The sequence below is a fragment of the Fringilla coelebs genome, assembly GCF_963513975.1.
Source record: "Fringilla coelebs genome assembly, chromosome: 5".
Taxonomy (NCBI): Eukaryota; Metazoa; Chordata; class Aves; order Passeriformes; family Fringillidae; genus Fringilla; species Fringilla coelebs.
Window position 1 is genome coordinate 46,638,962 of NC_140033.1, and position 17,217 is coordinate 46,656,178.

Genomic DNA, 17,217 nt, shown 5'->3' on the forward strand with positions numbered 1-17,217 from the left:
GTGGGGTGAGGAGCTGCAATTGCTTTCACTAATGAGGAGGGAAGAGGTTAAAGAAAAAAAGAAAACAGACTACAGGCCAGCTGTCTGGAGAACAGTATGATAAGAAGACCTTAGTTGACCAGTTTTGTGGTTTTTGTCTTCAGGAGTTACTAAATCTAAGTTAGGACACAAAGCCACAATCTTTTATAGTAATGCTTACTGCTTGACAGGGTATGAAACCCACCAAGAGCAACAACAAACAACAGTTAACTTTTTCTGTACTTACCTCCATAAGTAAAGGTCTCTGGCCTATTGCTGCCATTCCTTGAAGGGCATTGACTTCTGCAACCAGAACTCTGTGAACGTACTGAAATTAAAAGTGAAACTTAAATAATTATAACAGTTTAACCTGGCAGGTCGATAAAACACCACACAGCAATTCACTCCCTGCCCCAGTGGGATAGGGGAGAGAATTGGGGGAAAAACAAAGTAGAATTTGTGGGTTGAGTTAAAGACAGTTTAATAGAACAGAAAAGGGAAGCAGGGGGGAACAACCCAACATTTAGACTAATAGAAACTAAAAGATTCTAGGAGATGGCTACATAGCGACAGATGCAACAGATGGACTGGGATTTGAACAAGTTTTACTCATTTTTTAGGGTGACAAATTCTTCAGGACAATTTATAATACACTTGTCAAGTATTTGTCACAACGTGATACAATCCTAAGTAAAGCCTCCAAGAACTACCACAATACACAACAACATTGCACATGTAATTGTGTACACATATGTAGTGCTAGGTAGTTGTGTAATGGCAACCAAAGAAATACACATCTGAAACATACACCTTTTATGTAAAAGCAAGCTTTAAAGTATTATTAACACACTGATTTTTGTTTTAAATTATTAAGTTACAAAATAGCACATGCAACTTGAAAACAAAGACCAATGCTAACCTTGACATTGCAGACGACTAGTCCACGTGCATTCTTGTGCTCACAATTAGTAATGACTTGCTCAATTTGAGCCCGGTCAAAGAAATCCAGTTGTAAAGGCTCTGGAATGTCCTGACTGAAGTCAATTGAATCCAGGATATTTAAGATCTTTCTGCGTACTGGAAATGCAAATCAATTCAAATTGTATTCAGAATTATCAAGGGGAAACAAAAAATTAACAAACAGAGCCAATTTACCTTTGTAAATCTAAATATTCAGCTTAAAGTGTCAAGTTTCAAAAAAAAAACATTAAAGCTTCAGAAAGTGCTATCAATCTATGTAACAGGTTTAAAAACATTTTCTAAGGCTTTAAATTCTTAAGATGTCTTATATTGTAGAGTTCTCCTGTTATACATGCATGTCATCCAATATTTAGAAACACAAGACTCATTTTTTCTCCTGAATGAAACCAGGCTGGTTTTCAATTATAACCTCTGCAGTGTTTTGTTGAGAAAGCACAAAGAATCTGAACTTATTTATTTATGTGGGACTTACATTCTTTGCCATGAAAATACAAATATGTTCAGCCTTAGCAACACTCTCACTGTTTCTACTGTTAGCAATAAATTTGATAGACTGCCACTCTCCCATTACATCCTTGCACAGATACCTAAACACGCTCTTCAAATCGCCTTTCAAGTTCAGTGGTTTTCACTCACTCCAACCATCTGTATCAAGGTTTGGTTTTTTTTCCCCCCACACTAAATAAAATTTTTTCATGTTCTGCTGCTGTTTAGAACACTTATTACTTTCTTTTCTGGAGTGTCCATTCTGGAGGTGGCCCTCCTGCCTGTTCAGGAAAAGATACACTTTACTGAAAACTAACCAACAGACATAACAGTTACCTTTTGAAGCAGTGTCAAAGTGGAGAAATCCACTGACTGATCGACTTTCATCTTCCATCCCTCCTTCACCATCAGCTGAAGGTAATAAAACATACTAAATAAATTACAAAAAACAAATCTAAGTGAAAAATATAACCTACTTTATTAATAGTGAAAGACAGAGCACAATGATAAACTGATAAACCTTTCACATTAAAGCCTTGTAATATGATATACCCTTGAACTCTTAATCAAATTTAAAAAATACTTACCTGACAAAAGCTATCCAATTATTATATACTGTCAGAAAATACTAGAAATGCCTAAATAGACATCCCACTCTTCAGTATGAATAATGCAGTTGGATGGACACCATAAAATGAGTAACATATCTGACCAAAGTTTCCCATACTCAGATCGTCACAAGGATGAAGAGAGTGTTCAGGCTGACAAAAGTAAGGCAAAACACCATACTGCACTAACCTGTTAAAGTATCTTCCATTTATTCTACCTTCTTCATGTAAAGAGTTTTACTGCCATCTGATTTGATTTTTCTTATTTTATTTCTACCCTCTTCTAAAACTCTGAAATCTTGCCTTTTTATATAACATTGACTTTACAACACACTGGGATGAAATATCACTTTTGTGATGTTATAATGTTAAAAGCAAAATTGATGTGTAGCTACTATCTTCTGCGAGAGAGGGTTCACAGCTTGTGACAGACATTAAGACTGAGAAACTGTCTTAAACTATTTACCATGGGAAACCCTCCACCTTCTCTATTTTGTAATGATTTTGAACAGCAGTTCAAAAAAAATTATTCCACAAGTTTAATTTTTTTAAAATATTCCCATTCCTGCCTCATCAATTGTTTTTATTTTTTCTATCAACAATGAACAAAACGATGCCCTGATTTCTTTCATTCTGGAATCTACAACCACCATCATCTTTCTTCCCATAATACAAACGAACTGCCACAAGCTTATGAAGAAAAGAATTCAAATGAAGTCTCTCATTCTCCATTTATTGCAGCCTATTCAGCCTCACCATAAGTTCCTCTTACCCAGGTATGGTTTCACAGGCATGTCATCGAGCAGCAGATGCAGCAGCCTCTGTGTGTGGGAGCGCTGGCGGTTCAGAGACGTCACTCGCATTTCGATAGCTGCAGTCTTCATTAGCCAAGACATTTGGTTGAGTGTTGAAATCTCATGTTCTGGACAGGGAAAAGGCAACAAATATAAAACTGAGTATAAATAATATTACTTACTCCAAGGAAGGCATTTTTAACTTGAGAAAGCTTTTAGAGGATGTCATTAGTTATTATTTGCTCTCCAGCTGTTTACAAGACAAAAAGAGATCTGACAAAAGCCAATAAATGAACATATGGTTATTTTGAAAACAAATCATACACATATATGCAACAAGCATATACACATACACAACCAAACTGGATACAACCATTAAAACAGTCATTGTGAAGAATGGAGTGCTTCATGAGCCAACAGGGTCACTTCCAATTTCAATGAAAATAACGAGGCATTTACCCAAGTGAACTGTAGCTTTAATCAAAATTGGTGAGACTGGAACACAGGTCTCCTAGATTCTTCCTGTCTTCATCTAATTTAGATTTCTAAGTTACATAAGAATCATCTAAAGCACTTCATACATGCTGGATACATGTACTTGAATGCTAAGTTTACTGTCATTGAACAAAAGACTGATGGTCAAGCATCTGATAAAGTACATTTATTCAGTTTAAGACACCTGAGAAATCTTGATTTGAAATATAAAACATACCTACTAGCTTAAAAGTACTTTACTCAAAGAAAGGGGCGCCACAGGTGGTTGCAGTCATCAGCCTTATAACCCCTTGGTTCTTTACAATACTATTTTCAATTTTTTTTTTTCTGTAGCCTGGTCTAACAAAACTTCAATGATAATTGCAATACAGATTAGGATGTGGTTCTGGAGACTTAGTGCACTCCAAAGCTTAACATTCCTTTCCAAACGTTCAGCACTGAAAATCTAAACTTCTTAAGTAGGGAGAGTTCAATTTTTGCAGAATTAAACGATTAGCAGAGCCTGCAATAAATTCAGTTTAATAATGCTACCTATGTTTCTTCTTTCACTCCTAAGGAGTCAAAAAATGCATTGAATTTTAAGCATGCACTATCTTATCATAGCATAAAAATTACCTTTGATAGAAAATGGCAAGTACTGCAGCTGAGTGAATAAGAAATCCTGACTGGTCCTCAGATATCTCATAGTTGGACCTGAAGTGTCAGAGCATGCGCACAACTGATAGATCACCTGAAAATCAAAAACAATAGATATCCATGTATGGGATTTATTTTAAAACAAACCAACAAGCAAACCAAAAGAAGCATAAAAGCATAATACTTTTCTACTGCTCAAACAATATTACCAGTATTTACAGTAAATTTTCCATCAGCTTCCTTCAAAGTTGACCGTATTATTTGTAACAGATGTTGAATTATCATCTTAAAGGACTACCAGGATGTGGATGACCACAATGGCTGTTTGTTCATGACAGGACAATAGATGAGCCTGTTTGTTCAGCTCACACTGCATGTCCACCAAGACAGGAAATGTAATAAATTTTTCCTGTTTCTACAGAATTATCTTTTGCTTTTAATAATGTTTAAAATCCTTTCTAGAGCCCATGGATTTTCAACATTATACAAGTGTGCAAGCATCAGCTACCTCACACATCTAACTCAGCTGTCTCCCCCACCTGACCCTCTCAGCCACACATACATACATATATTCTCTCATGGCTACAGAATAAAGCAGAGTTTCACTGGCTTAGTAGGAATTTTATGTTATTTGCTATCATACTACACTTCCAAAATGAAAAGAAAAATTAAAATTGGCCCATGTCACAATGGACTTAGAGGCTGACCAAATATATTTAGGTCAAGTGCTATAAGTACATCCTAATTCCAAGTTTCTGACAGGAGTGCAGATCCTTTGATTTCTGTGATGCTGCAAGATATTTTTTTAAACATAAGAAAGTGAAATAGAAAGCGTTCGCTATATATAAAAACCTGACATAGTCATTTAAAAAATGAAACTATTATCAGAGTCACCAACCAAGGAGTAGCCAATTTAATTTAGAGTCTACTTTTAGTATATGCCAACAGAAAACATGCTGAATACCTGGTAACAGAGTTCTGCAAGATGGGGAGATTCCCGAACTGCTGTAGGCCCACTCCTTGTTTCAGTACCCTTCTCCAGTATGTTCAAAATAGCATGAAGGCAAGTCCGTGGGCAGCCCAAGACACCTGAAAAGAAAAAAATACCCTGACATTCTTGATCTTACTTTCCTGCATAGCCAACATAGGTCAAGTACACATAAAATACAGAAACTAAATTGTTCAGATACCCTGTGCTACACTCTACTGCTCCACAGAGCTGCAGCAAAAACTTCTGGTAAAGTTTTACCACCATTACTTAAAATCAAAAAAGGAATCATGTTTCAGCAAAAACCTAATGAAAATATTTATAGTTAGTCTTTAGGCTTTTGAGATGCTAGTGAATCAATCTGAATTCTTGTTTTACACTTTTAAACCAAGAGCCATTTGACGATTTCAAAGAACAGCTTTAAAAAAGTCCTATTTTACAAATACAGCCATTATATGACTAATTCTCCTAAAGGTACTTGACACTGCAACTGTGGGGAATAGGGAAGAGATTTTAATACTGAAGTCAAAATTTGGTCTTTTTGCACTCTTCCTTTAGCCAATTAATTCTGTAATCGACCCAGAAAGAGGTCCTGAAGCAGCAAAAGCATCAATAATCAGAGTTCTTACAGGGGAAATAACCTCTGTTTGAACATGTATCATTTATGCTTTAGCAGGAAATTATTCTCTTGAGGTAAATGTCTTAAGAGTCATTATCTCTTCACACTATTAACAATTGAAAGACATGGGCAAGGTCTCTCAAACCTTTAAGACAGATTTCCTCATCACCGACCTAACATATGATAGATACCCTGTGAAATTGTGTGGGTGCAGATCACACCCTGTGTAGTTACCTGTATTGTGTAATTACTATATTTCACAATATCTGAAGAAATAAAACTCAGGTCCTATCTATATTTCAGTTAGAACTATGAAGAACTAAAAACTGCTGGTCCATAGCATCCAATACAAACCTGAAGATAATGAGAAATAGTCTTCTCAAAAAACTAAAATCAAATTATTGATTGTTGTTCAAACTTGTTTATATAAAACATGCTTTAAAACAGTTGAGAAATAACCTTGTATTTCAGACTGGAAGGGACACTATGACATCTCAACACCAAACTACTCCTATCTAAGATATCAAACCATTGTTCATTGCTTTAGACAGTTGGGTCTTGAAAACCTCCAAACATGAAGACTGCATGACCTCTACAGCCAAACTGCTTCACTCTCTTCAGGTGAAAAAATTTCTCTTATATCCAAATTGAGCCTCTCTTGTTTCATTTTATGCTTCCTGCCTCTCATCTTCCTGCCACACTCCTCTGAAGAGTCTGGTTTTATCCTGTCATTTACATCTTTGCAGGTGTTCAAAGATTTCTGCTAGGTTCCCTCAAAGCCTTTCTCTTTTCCAAACTTCCCTCAGCTTCTCCTCACAGGCTGAGTAATCCAGCTCCCTGATCATCCCTGCTGGACTTGCTCAGTCTGTTTTGTAAAATACCAATTAGAAACTGAGGAGGAAACAAGACACATAGTAACACACTATTACTCTCACTAATTCAACTTGAAAGCAGCAGGAGTGATATTTCTGAAGTTTGTATTGTCATATAGATATAATTAATATATTTATATATTCCTAGCACTAGAATGAAATCACACATGTTCTAAAAGGTTTTCTTCTACATCATTAAAAAACAAAACTGGTTTTCTTTCCTATAAATAATTTTAAACAGGAGCTTGAGGCAGGACAGAACAATAGCCAAGAAGTAGAACCAGTTAAAAGCAACAATCTCTTTTGTAGGTTCACATGTTGTGATATGTAGGTACAACTTGGATCATCAAATCAACTTCTTTGTACTAGGGACACAACTCCACTGTATCAAATAATAAATACATTAATGTTTTCCTTCTAAATTATCACTTTCCCCCACAATTCTAATTTCAAGTCTGTTCCAAAATACAATTGAAACAAAGACTCAAATCCTAAAGTTGTTTAAATGCTGCATTTGAGTATTAATACACCTTTCCATGTAGCTTTTGAGGACTTGAACAAGGCCTGTTGTTTTATTCTTTAATTGAAGAGGAACTACTTTTCCCCATGAATTTCCCAATAAATACTCTCAGTATTGTTATCAGAACTGATTAAATGGCAGATCAACCTCTCCTCTTCATACCTGGATCTTGCAAATTTGTGGTGCTGACAGGTTTCTTTAGTTCAAATCCCAAGAGATACAGTGCTAGGCTGGGAGGACTGCACTCAAGAGAGGTGATAAGGAGATTCAGAATGTGGATCCTGGTTTCATGATGGATTTGCGCCCGCTTCTTCTCTGGCTCCAGCTCTTGATTAGAAAAAAAAAAGAAAAAGGAGAAAAAGCAGATATGGTGACTAATGAAGTAAAAAATCCATCTAATAGAATAATCTTCAGTGTCTTCAAGTTAAATACAACAATGTTGAGGGTTGAACTTATATTACTGCAAAGAGATACAAGAACAAAATTGCAAATTACTGTTACTACAGCTGTAAATAATATATCCAAAGCAATGTTAAATACTTGTCTTCTGAAAACAGACTCAGTTTGGAGTTGGCTTATCATACTGTCGACATACTTTAAAAAATACAGGTGTTTTTCATTCTGTTAAAGGTCCAATTCCACAGAAGAAAGAGGAAGATTGTTTCCTGGCTTAAGAACACTTTTTTCATTAACTTCATTCCATGCAATAGACAACTGTTTAAGCCATTTTAAGAAGCCTTTTACATACCCTCATCTGGATTAATTAGTTCTTCTGCATCTTCATTGTCTAAACATTCCACAAATCCAGCCATCAGCTTCTGGCTAACACTCTGTATTCAACAATGGAAGGATGGAAATGAAGACAATTTTAAGAGTACTAAACCAAATACTTTTCATCATTCCCTTCATGTAAGTTGACAGAACTTTTAGACAAAAATGATATAATCCACTTAACAAGCAAGAGTTAAGAGTCACAGCTGTTCTAAGAACTGGTTAGCAATTAGCTAGTGAACAGGAAAAAAAAATCTACTGTTGTTACATATGCTAAATTATTCTCACAGACTGAAGACCATAAAGTCAAAAAAGACCTCCCTATCTCAAAGGATATTGCCCTTTTCCTTCTTGAAAACAATCGTGATTTTGTTTTTTTCAATTAATGAAGTAATTGTTTTTGCGATGCCACAGTAAAAGATGTTTTAAATGTGGGTAGATATAAAACAAAATATAGTTTTAATGCGGTTGACCTAGAAACCTATCCTTTAAAGAAACATTATGAAGCCCTAGTATTTCTCCATCAGTTTCTCTTTCCAGATTCAAAGAAACAGATACTTACCTGATCATGTGTGAAATCACCGACTAGTTTTATCTGGATGTTGGAATTATCAGAAATACAGCACAAAATCTTGGCACTTTCAAAAGCTAGTTCGGGATTGCTGTTTCCATGGTAAAGATACCTTCAAAGATACAAGATTATGGCAACGAAATTGTTGAGAATTTAACTTTTTAAAGATGGATAAGAAATTAAACAACATTTAGAACTGAAACATTTACAAATCAAATTACATGAGATAACATTAAAGCTTCAAACAAAATTTCACTCTGTATGAGTGAGTGCTCCTCCATTGGGAGAGATGAGTAGGCTGAGGAGGGATCATCATTCCTGGTATTTTTATCATTCTTTTTATCCGATACCTACATTAAACATTGCTGCAGAAGTTAAAACAACTGTTTGTAGGCATTTAATAAGAGTAAATAATGGACAATATTGTAAAACATGCCCAACAACCAAATTCATTGAACTTTCCCACTCTGTGACAACCAAAGTGGGGCAAAATGAAATTATATGCAAGGAAATCATTGAACATAAGGTAGACAAAGAAATCATGAGAGGGGGAAATTCAGAAAGAAAAACTATAAATACAGATCCCAGTCTTGCACTAGACAATCACAGACCATACCATCTGTGAAGACATCTCCCCCACCAAAGAAAATTCATGAGATGCTCTGTGTGAAGAGGAGCAATGGCTAGTGAAGCCAATGAAAGGATCCAGGATCCAAACACTTCTGTTTCTCCACAACTCCTCCCTTCTCAGTGCTTTGCACATACCTGGCAATATTCACCACATGATCAGCCTTTTTAGTGCGAGGATTGATTCCCTGAAGCAGCTGCTCCAGTGGTGTGACAATAAGGGAAAGATGGCTCTCCCGCAACAGATCCATAAAAATATTCTCCTTCTGTAGGGTTAAGTTTAGAAGTGCAAGGCAATACTGTACAGCTTTCTCTAAATGCTTCTTCCCTGCAGTGCACAAAGAACATGAGAAATACAGACGAGAAGCTAAATAGACTACATTCATAAATGTCATTCATCAAGCCTTGCACCAAGGAAAAAAACCTGTCAGTTGTTAACCAGTAGGAAAACTGCCCCCAAAATACAATTTTTATATGCAAGAGATACATGTTACAGATATGCAATGCTAGCTTTAAATCCTACTTACTATACATTTTAACTTCACATGAAAAATTAATTCTAGGCACATACCAGGAAATGGAGCATAAGTATCAAGCTGCTTAACCCCTTCTTCTAGCAAGCTAAGGCAAAGTTCCAGCATTGGGGACTCATTCAACAGATGATACATCAAATTGAATCCAGGTGGTTTATATGCTATGATTTCTTCTCCTAAAGACAGAAGGAGTACAAAAAAGCTATAACCTCTAATAAAAACCCCTTGTATTACTCAAGCTAGCATAAGCTACAAAACATAACAGCCCCCATGGTTCTAAGCAATATCCTTTGCACAAAGTCTTCAGAGATTTTCTTTATATAGAAGCCATTGAGGAAATTTTTAAAGTTTGGGAATAGTTGTAAAGGCAATTACCATTACTTTCCAGCATCTAATAGTACAATTTCAAATTTAACCCCAAAAAAGATCTTAACAAAAAAAACTGGAAAAAGTTTATGTCCCCCTCTCCAAACCTGCATGAAGACCCTGAATGAGGGAAAAAGTATTTCCAGAAGTCAAAGAGAATGTCTACCAAAAATTCCTATGACTGTTGTAATAATGTATGCAAAACCAAAACTACTAGCCTAAATTTCAAAGACCTTCACGATATGAAATAAAAAGAGAAGACTAATGCTTCCAATTTGCCTAGGCTCCTCATAAACTGCGGTAGAAAAAAGCAGGAAAAGAGTAAGAATCTTTTTTAACACACAAGTGAGAACAAGGGTACAAGGGTTTCTTTTGGCACCAGCATTAAAAATGCCCTTCTTCCACTCACTCCGTGTGTGCCACCCCACCACACACCAACAGAGAAGACATGCCACTGTGGAGCCACACACTGACTCTGTTCCAAAAATGCACCTACTCAAAACTAGATTAACCCACATCTCCAACATATCATGGAACCCACAAATAATCATACAAATTGAAGGATTAGCTGAGGACAGGAACAAGCTAACAAGTTTTCTGAGCTAGTTATGCTGCCAAGTACTCTTTGTCAAAGTATGAAGCACACAGGCCTTCCAACTCTAAAGCTGTTTTCAATCAAAAAGCGGTTCTCACAGCACTGTTAAAAGAAAAAAAAAATCCACAGGCATCAGGATGGAATTGATTTCAAGAAACTTTGTTTTAAGAAAAAAAAATTTACAGCCCAAATAAGCCCTATATTTCCTATAATGAGGCAAGCGTAATCTACTTTAGCCTTTTAAAGAACAGTTGCTCAGAATTAAATGACTTCAGGTCACAATTCCACCACTACTATCTGCTTTCAGTAATTCATGTATTAATAACATTAATAGTAAAGGTTATCTCAAATACAATGATGCCTTTAAATTAACCCTACAAATACTGGTGATTTACATAGAGACCAAAAAAGACCAGAGGAACAAGCCAAAACAGAGGTCCTTTTCAAGTGTCAAATGTTGCTCTTCAACCAAATCAGAAATGAAAGAGACAGAAGTTATCCTCCCAACAGAGACAGAGAAGTAGAAAATAGTGTACATGAGGACCTACTGAGTCAGCAATGCAGATCTCAATGCTACGTGGAAATTTTTAACATCTTCCTCTTTTACAGTTTTGGTCTAGCTTTCCACCAGCTTACTTGCAATATTAAACAAGACACCGAGATAGAGGCAACAGAGCAAAACAAGCTACAATTCTGTTTGTCAGTGAACAAATGAACAAGTTAACCTTGTAACTCCACATATTGGTCCACAAAGTCTTCAAGTTGAGGCTCGTAGTCCCGCAATAATTTGTAAAACACTTCCAGAACTGCCTCAGCTACTTCCCACTGCAGACAATGAGAAAACAAATAATACACAGATTAAGGCTGACACTGAAGCAACAAAGCCAAGATGACAAAGAACACATCACACACTGCAATGATGTACTGGATCAGAACCATGGCTAGCCTTTTAAAATTATAGTCAGGCCAAAATTATACTTCATCATGTCAAATTATTTGAAAGCCCAAGCTTTCTTTCTGAAGTGGAAAGCGAACACTGAAACAGATTTATTACCTGCTTTAAGCTCTATTATACAATATACATATTAGGATATTGTATTATTGGATTTATTGTTTATTAGGATAAGCAACAAATAGTTTTTATTAGGTATACAGCTAAGAACAGATCAAGAAGAGCCAGCTTCCAGGATACAGTTCAGCATGCGCCTCCATCCAGAAGTATTTCATCCAGAACCAAAGCCAAATTCCTTGGTTCAGCAAGTCAGAAATATTTTCTGAGGTAGCACTGAGAAAAGGACAAATGTGACTTGCAGGTTTGGACGTGTCACATTCAGAAATCATTAGCCATGTAGTACACTTGCAGAATCCTGCACAGCAATTTGAAATTTAGGAATACAAAACTTCTTCAAAACTTCTTTTTTAAAAGATACTTTATACAGGTCCTTTGAAGTATATCCTCATCCATGAGTTTAATCCATCACCTGTTTACAGAATCAAAACACTATCAAGTGCTCTAGGTTACTTTTGCTGCATCAAACTTGCACAGCTTTCTCATACAGATCTAAGCCACATCAACAACTACATCCTAAGGAAAAAAATATTTTCAAACAAAACTTACTTTTTCAGCAGCTTTACGGTAAGCTCTGGTGCGGAATCGGAGAAACACAGAATCCCTGAGGAACTGGAGGTAGGGATCAAAGCCTGGAGGGCGGAGACCTGCTCCCAGGTTAGCTGGGAATGAACTCTCCACTAGCGTGCTGATGAGCCGACAGAAGGCACGGGTTAAAGGATATTCCTCATATCGGGACTCAATCTCATTCAATTCAACCTTCCCAGAAGCACAGGAAAAAGAGAAGGAGACAAATTACAAATTTTGGAGGAGGAAGAAACACGCGAGAAATAATGTAATAGCGTCATCTGTGATTACTTCACAGTGAATCAACTTAGCAGCATTTCTGTCTACAGTACAACACAAACAGAGCAAAAGCAGCAAAGCATCAGTAGTGTTATTTCAGTTCAGCACCACATATTCATTCCTTTCTGAGCTACTAGAAGATATGCCTCAACTTTTACCTACTTTGTTTTTATTTACCACTGTTGTTAGACACAAAATGAGCTATACCAAAATGTAACAAAAGTGAGTCTAATTTAGGAAAAAGTAAGAAGCGCTCATGAGGAATTTGAGGGTTTAGATGCTGTTCTGTTACTAGTATGAAGCTGAAATAGATGCAAAAATGGATAAAATTTTCCAGAAATTATAAGCAGGCTTGAAAGTAAATTACAAAGCAGTGAAAAAACACTGTCTATTAGAAAAGTTTCCCATGGACGCATGAAGGAGAGGCAGTCTCTGCAAGTGCTTCCCAAATGCATATGCAGATGATTAGAGAGGCTGCCAAAGTACAGAGACTCTCTTACCTCAATACCAATTGCTTGTCTCTGGCCTGGACTTCTCACAGTTTGTAGTATCTTCAAAACAGGAAGAGAAATGAAAACAGACCAACACATTTCACATAATCAAAGTGCATCTCCACAATTGTTATCAGGATTAAAAAAAAAAGATACTCATCACATGTTAGATATAAGAAGAGGTTTTCTAAATCCTTTTAAAGGATAAAAAGCCAAGATTTTTCTGTCTGAGAGGCTGGATTGTGTTTGACACTTGTATGCTTCCAGCTTTACGTTCTCCAAGATCTGCATCACATTTTCACACTAATGATTTTTATCTTATATTGGCTAGGGGAAAGACATTTCTTCATTATCCCTTGCAATAGTATATTTTAAGAAATACCATAAATTAGGAAGCAAAGGTGGTGAGATGTCATTATTGTCAGGGTCTCTTATTAGCAACTAAAATAAGGCAGCAATTACAGTTCAAACAGGACTGTTAGGAAACCTGTACTGATGTAAAGTAAGCACAGCCAATGACATCTCTGAGGCAATACTGTCATTTTCAAAATCATTTCAAAGCATTAGGTACGTGAAAAAAATTCTATTCAACAATGGCAAAAAGAAAATTTAGGAGGAAATGCAGTACTATTTCAACAAACTAGGATGCTGCAGTTCTAAGCACTGAAAATCCTAAAATACCTGTGTATATTCCAGGGATTGCCAGAGTGAAGCAGCTATTTCAGGAGATCTTCCAAAAGCAGTAAGGGTTTCTAATAGCTCTGCTTTCAAAATAGGAGGAATGCTGCACTGCAGAAGTCCCAGGATTACCACTACTGGTGTCCACTGAGGGTGCTCACAAAGAGCCAAGCGAGCATTCTCACTCTACAGAGTGAACAGAAAACAGAACTGCAGATTATTACTTTGAAGGTTTTTTATGTCTTACAATCTCTAATTTTAAGACATGAAAGACTCTGCTTTGTACTTGAAAGTACACAAGATATCAAAAGATAGTAGAAAATTCCAAAGCCAACCATTTTAATTAAACAAAAAGCTGAGTATAAAGACTTACAAGTACTAAAATTGTGCCCATCCACACAGAAAAATTATTTGGATAATACAGGCTTCATATAACAATCCGCTTTTTTTTAGTAGACAACCATTCATGGAATTAGTCTTTAAGTACTTACACTCTAGCAGCTTCTTCAAGCATGGGTAGAGGGACTTTTATTAGTTTTTCTATTAGAAACATTCTATATACTCCTATCTCTGTATATTTCTATGAACTCACACTTCATTTGGATGTTTTCTAAGAACTTGTATCAATTTGTTTTAGTCTAAGAACAGGATCATCACCCACATAAGCTCACTAGAGACTCTGAGATGAACCACTGGACAGGATCAAGCCTCTAGCCTCATCAAATGGTAATTCCCTGCATCCTTAGAACATATTTATCTTCATCCCAGATTATGATTTAATGATGCCATGAAATATTACTTTTAAGAGTTCCCTTTCTCCATGCATATCCAATGCTGACGCTACAGCTCAAACAGGATCACCCCATTATCATTTCCACCAAAGACGATTTTTAAAAATCATATTTAGTTTCACTGATCTGTCTTATGTTTGTGTCAGCAAAACCAAGGCTATCTCCCTATATCATAAAAATTTTAGGCTGCAAAATCTGGTGGGTACTTAAGAGCAGAATTCTACACTATTCAGAATTACACAGACAATTCACAATACAAAATTATGCACTGCAATTTTATTCTCCTGGAATTCTCTTCCAGTAATTAATTCAAATCATTTTACACCCTTGGTTTGGGGATATTTTAAATCATAACCCTGGAGGCAAGTTTCACAGCTGATCACGTTCCTTGTCAAATTTCTAGCACTTCCTTTTGAATTCAACTATTACTTTTGCTTTTTCAAACTCATAAATAAGGGCAAAGAACTCTCCTACTCCGTAGTGATTTATTGTGAATATACCTCACTTCTGAAAGACATCTCCATTACCAGCACGAGAGTCAAGGAAGCAAGAAAACCAGCAATACCAACAACACAGGAAAAGGCATCATCTCTTTCTGCTTCACCTACACCTTCAGTGTTTGGTCATTACAGTTACTCCTGATGCCTCCCATACTTTTGGAGTTCACTAATAAAGTGACAACTGCTAGATACATTTTCCTTAACGTACTTTTTTTGGTCAAGGAGAACTTCAGAGCTGAATGATGATGATTTGCAAGGGTAAAAAAATTGATTAACAAAGAAAACCAAATAAAATGTTACTTACCCAGTTGACTATGACAGTGGTCAGCTGTAAAAATGCAATTAATCCATCCTGTTCTTTCTGTGTGATGCCTCGGAGAGGCAGGTGACGGTACTGGACACTGTCTGCACTTGGTAAGTCTTTCCTTAAGTGCTCATGATAAAGCATCAAGGAGTGGAAGAAATGCTCCCAGGAGACAGGACTGCCACCTGCTCCTTGGATGTTCTCCGCTAGAAAAATGACAAACAGGTGACAAGATTTTCTTTCTCCTCTTTCACAGGGTGAAAAGCAGGGTGGCTAAAACTAATAGCTTCTTATCTAAAGAAAAAAGTAAAGTTGAAAGGAAAGTTATTGTATCCAAAATTAATCATTTATGTTTGGGGACTTTTGCTTGTTTTTTTTTTTTTTTTTTGAGACAGAAAGGTGCTAATATAAAGAACTAGTGTAAGTAAGTTTTCTGTTTTATGAATTGGAATCTTTGCAGCATTTTTTCTATTTTCAAAGTAGGAGGTTTTTTATAATTTGACCAGTGCAAAATGAATGCAAAACACAGGACTGACCAGCATCTCTTACTCTGAGAATGTGCTACTGTATTACATGAATCAAAAAATTTTAACTGAACAAAGTGCTTCTGAACAAAGTTAGCTCAGGAAAGTTACATTGTATATTTTGTAAATATAGCTAACTTTAAGACATTACTTATTTTTTGTTTTATAATAAGCAGCACTGACACTCTGCATTTCTAACGGTGCTAAGGCATTGTTTTTTTTTAAAAAAGCATTATTTCACTAGGTTAATTGCTCACTATGGTGCTCAGACATCTAACTACCTCATCTGGCAGGTTTTATTTCAGATTACAGTTTCAAGTAAAGACTTCCAGTTTCACGTTTGTACTGATAATGAAATGTTATAAGTATGAGGCCACAATTCATCTCAAATGAGTCTTCGCACTTTTCAAAAGAAAAGGAGTTGAGAAAGAGCTGAAGTGTCACTTCTCTTACCATGACTACTGCCATTGACTTTTAGCAAACTAAAGCAGTAATGAGCACACTGAGGCCCACTAGCCAGTCCCCGCAGCATTTTCAAGTATGGGATGTAAATTGTGGAAGGAAGTAGATCTCCCATTTGCCTAACAAACTTTGACAAGACAACCTAGAACAAATAAAGATCAGTGTTTAAAAAAAAATAAAAAAGGAAAATCTGAGTATTATAGGAAAACATTGAGAAGTAGAAGTCAGAAAACAAATTCCAATGTAATGAGGGTGGGGTAGACAAGTTCCTTTGTAGACTGGCCTGTTCAGTCAGATATGTTTGAAAGAGGAACTAAACAAAATAACTCATGTGACTGCAGAATATACTAACTCTGCAATTCTGTATTTCTAGTGATATAATTTACTTCAGTTCCCAAACGTTCCACACGAGTATTATTAGCTCATCTCACAGTGCAAGTTAAGTAAAGAGTTCAGTGTGCCTGTCATATACCTGAACAGTGACTCACACACACAGTGGTTCCTTTCAGGGTCATTAGGCTTGCTTGCACCTGGCCCTAATTTAAATTGCCAGTATTCTGGGTGGGTCTTGGGATGTGTTTGATTTGTCTTGTACAAGGTTTTGCCTAGCACTGCACAGTCCTTAAAGAAGCATTGAGGGCTGACAGCATCCCAGATACCCAAAGAGTTTTTGGAATCTCTGTTTTATCTGCTTAGATTGTTGCTTCATTCTAATTGTAAGTTCTGTCTCTTATGGACTACAATTTTAGGACTTTAACTCATTAAAATATTCTTAGGACTTTTTACCGCTAAAATACTATCAACTGCAGTAAATAAAGTTTTGGTTTTTTTATTGTTAAGGAATCTAACTTCTCAGTTAAATGAAAAAGGCATGTAGAAATCATGACAAAAAACACAAAGGGAACTATCAGAATCCATTTAGCAACTGTAACAAATCAAACCTAAACAACATTTTCAAAGAGGTTTGTTAGTACTCTTTCTTGCTAAATTTGTTCACAACCGTTAATGCTGGCAGAGGCTCATTTTAGGACAAGCAACAACAACCATGCCATGCAGAGCAGGACACATGCAA

General features: G+C 36.2%; 1 protein-coding gene across 1 annotated transcript in view; it reads right to left on the reverse strand.

The window, feature by feature from the left end:
* The window catches only part of NUP205 (nucleoporin 205), a 44,643-nt gene that overhangs the window by 14,876 nt on the left and 12,550 nt on the right, over nucleotides 1-17,217 (reverse strand). Inside the window, exons 11-27 of the mRNA XM_084205774.1 lie at nucleotides 16,137-16,287; nucleotides 15,160-15,365; nucleotides 13,568-13,750; nucleotides 12,896-12,946; nucleotides 12,099-12,308; nucleotides 11,206-11,305; nucleotides 9,558-9,695; nucleotides 9,125-9,314; nucleotides 8,351-8,471; nucleotides 7,766-7,847; nucleotides 7,180-7,344; nucleotides 4,983-5,107; nucleotides 3,998-4,112; nucleotides 2,866-3,015; nucleotides 1,822-1,896; nucleotides 938-1,095; nucleotides 266-346 (exon numbers count right to left, since the gene is read on the reverse strand). Coding sequence (XP_084061900.1) covers nucleotides 266-346; nucleotides 938-1,095; nucleotides 1,822-1,896; nucleotides 2,866-3,015; nucleotides 3,998-4,112; nucleotides 4,983-5,107; nucleotides 7,180-7,344; nucleotides 7,766-7,847; nucleotides 8,351-8,471; nucleotides 9,125-9,314; nucleotides 9,558-9,695; nucleotides 11,206-11,305; nucleotides 12,099-12,308; nucleotides 12,896-12,946; nucleotides 13,568-13,750; nucleotides 15,160-15,365; nucleotides 16,137-16,287 — 2,301 coding nt within the window. The remainder of the gene's footprint in view (nucleotides 1-265; nucleotides 347-937; nucleotides 1,096-1,821; nucleotides 1,897-2,865; nucleotides 3,016-3,997; nucleotides 4,113-4,982; nucleotides 5,108-7,179; nucleotides 7,345-7,765; nucleotides 7,848-8,350; nucleotides 8,472-9,124; nucleotides 9,315-9,557; nucleotides 9,696-11,205; nucleotides 11,306-12,098; nucleotides 12,309-12,895; nucleotides 12,947-13,567; nucleotides 13,751-15,159; nucleotides 15,366-16,136; nucleotides 16,288-17,217) is intronic.